At 53.1% G+C, this 929-nt stretch overlaps 1 protein-coding gene across 1 annotated transcript in view; it reads right to left on the minus strand.

Annotated features, from left to right (window-relative positions):
* The window catches only part of LOC104914535 (trem-like transcript 4 protein), a 37,674-nt gene extending 36,751 nt beyond the window's left edge, over positions 1–923 (minus strand). The window contains exon 1 of the mRNA XM_019623157.1: positions 733–923. Coding sequence (XP_019478702.1) covers positions 733–844 — 112 coding nt within the window. The 5' untranslated portion in view covers positions 845–923. The remainder of the gene's footprint in view (positions 1–732) is intronic.
* Between the last annotated feature and the right edge of the window lie 6 nt (positions 924–929).

The raw sequence follows: 929 nt of genomic DNA on the forward strand, positions 1-929 counted from the left end.
TCCAAGCACTAATGAAACCATGTTTGGCAGTGTTGGAAGATGCCCAGAGCACAGCCCATTGTTACTGCCCCTTATTGCAGGGGAATGAGGAACAGCCCCCCAGCTTTTCACAGCAGCCTGCAGCTCCTGTGAGCTACATCCTCCAAGGACATCTGGTGGCTCTGAGATGTGAGGCTCTGCTGTGTGCAGGCTGCCCTGGCTCCCCATGGGGTTTGTACACTAGGACGTTGGATCTTAGGAAAAGAACAGGTGGAAGCATCTCAGCGTGCCTGGATATTGTCACTTATTAAACATGACAATGATAGAATATCTAGAAGGAATGTATTTTGATATGGATGTAAGTATGGGATTCAACCAAAATGCAGTGCAAGACCAGAGCAAGAAAAATGTTTGGCAGTAGGGGAAGTCTGCAGCAGAAGCCCAGTGTGAGTGACCGAGTGGGGAACAGGGAAAGCTGCTTCTGGAGCACCTGGGTCAGCCCTGCTGGAAGAACTGTGCTGATTGTCCTGATTATGAGAGCTTCTGAGAGCCTCCCCTGCAGTGTGAGAGGCCATGGCTTTGGCTCGACAGTGCTCCAAAGTAGCCACCACTGTGTCCACCAAACAGACAGACACACCGAGAGTCGTGGGAGGTGCTGTGCATGGGCAGCACTGGGCTCCTTCTTGGTGGGCACAGGGGAGAAGGGAGACTGAGCCAGGGAGGTGAGGTCAAAACCTGCCAGCAGGTACTCACTCTTGTCCACAGAGAGCCTGACCTCCATTATCCGGGTGAATGCAGGGCGTTGAGAGGGGTTGTAGAGTGCACACCAGTACACACCAGAGTCCTGTGCCTGCAGCCTGTCCATGGTGATGGTGACAGTCTCAGTCTGGGCATCATCCTGGATTGAGCTGCTTTTGTTCCAGACTCTTCTGCTGCCCCACGTGTAAGAG

The sequence above is a fragment of the Meleagris gallopavo genome, chromosome 28, assembly GCF_000146605.3.
Source record: "Meleagris gallopavo isolate NT-WF06-2002-E0010 breed Aviagen turkey brand Nicholas breeding stock chromosome 28, Turkey_5.1, whole genome shotgun sequence".
In the NCBI taxonomy this organism is placed as follows: Eukaryota; Metazoa; Chordata; class Aves; order Galliformes; family Phasianidae; genus Meleagris; species Meleagris gallopavo.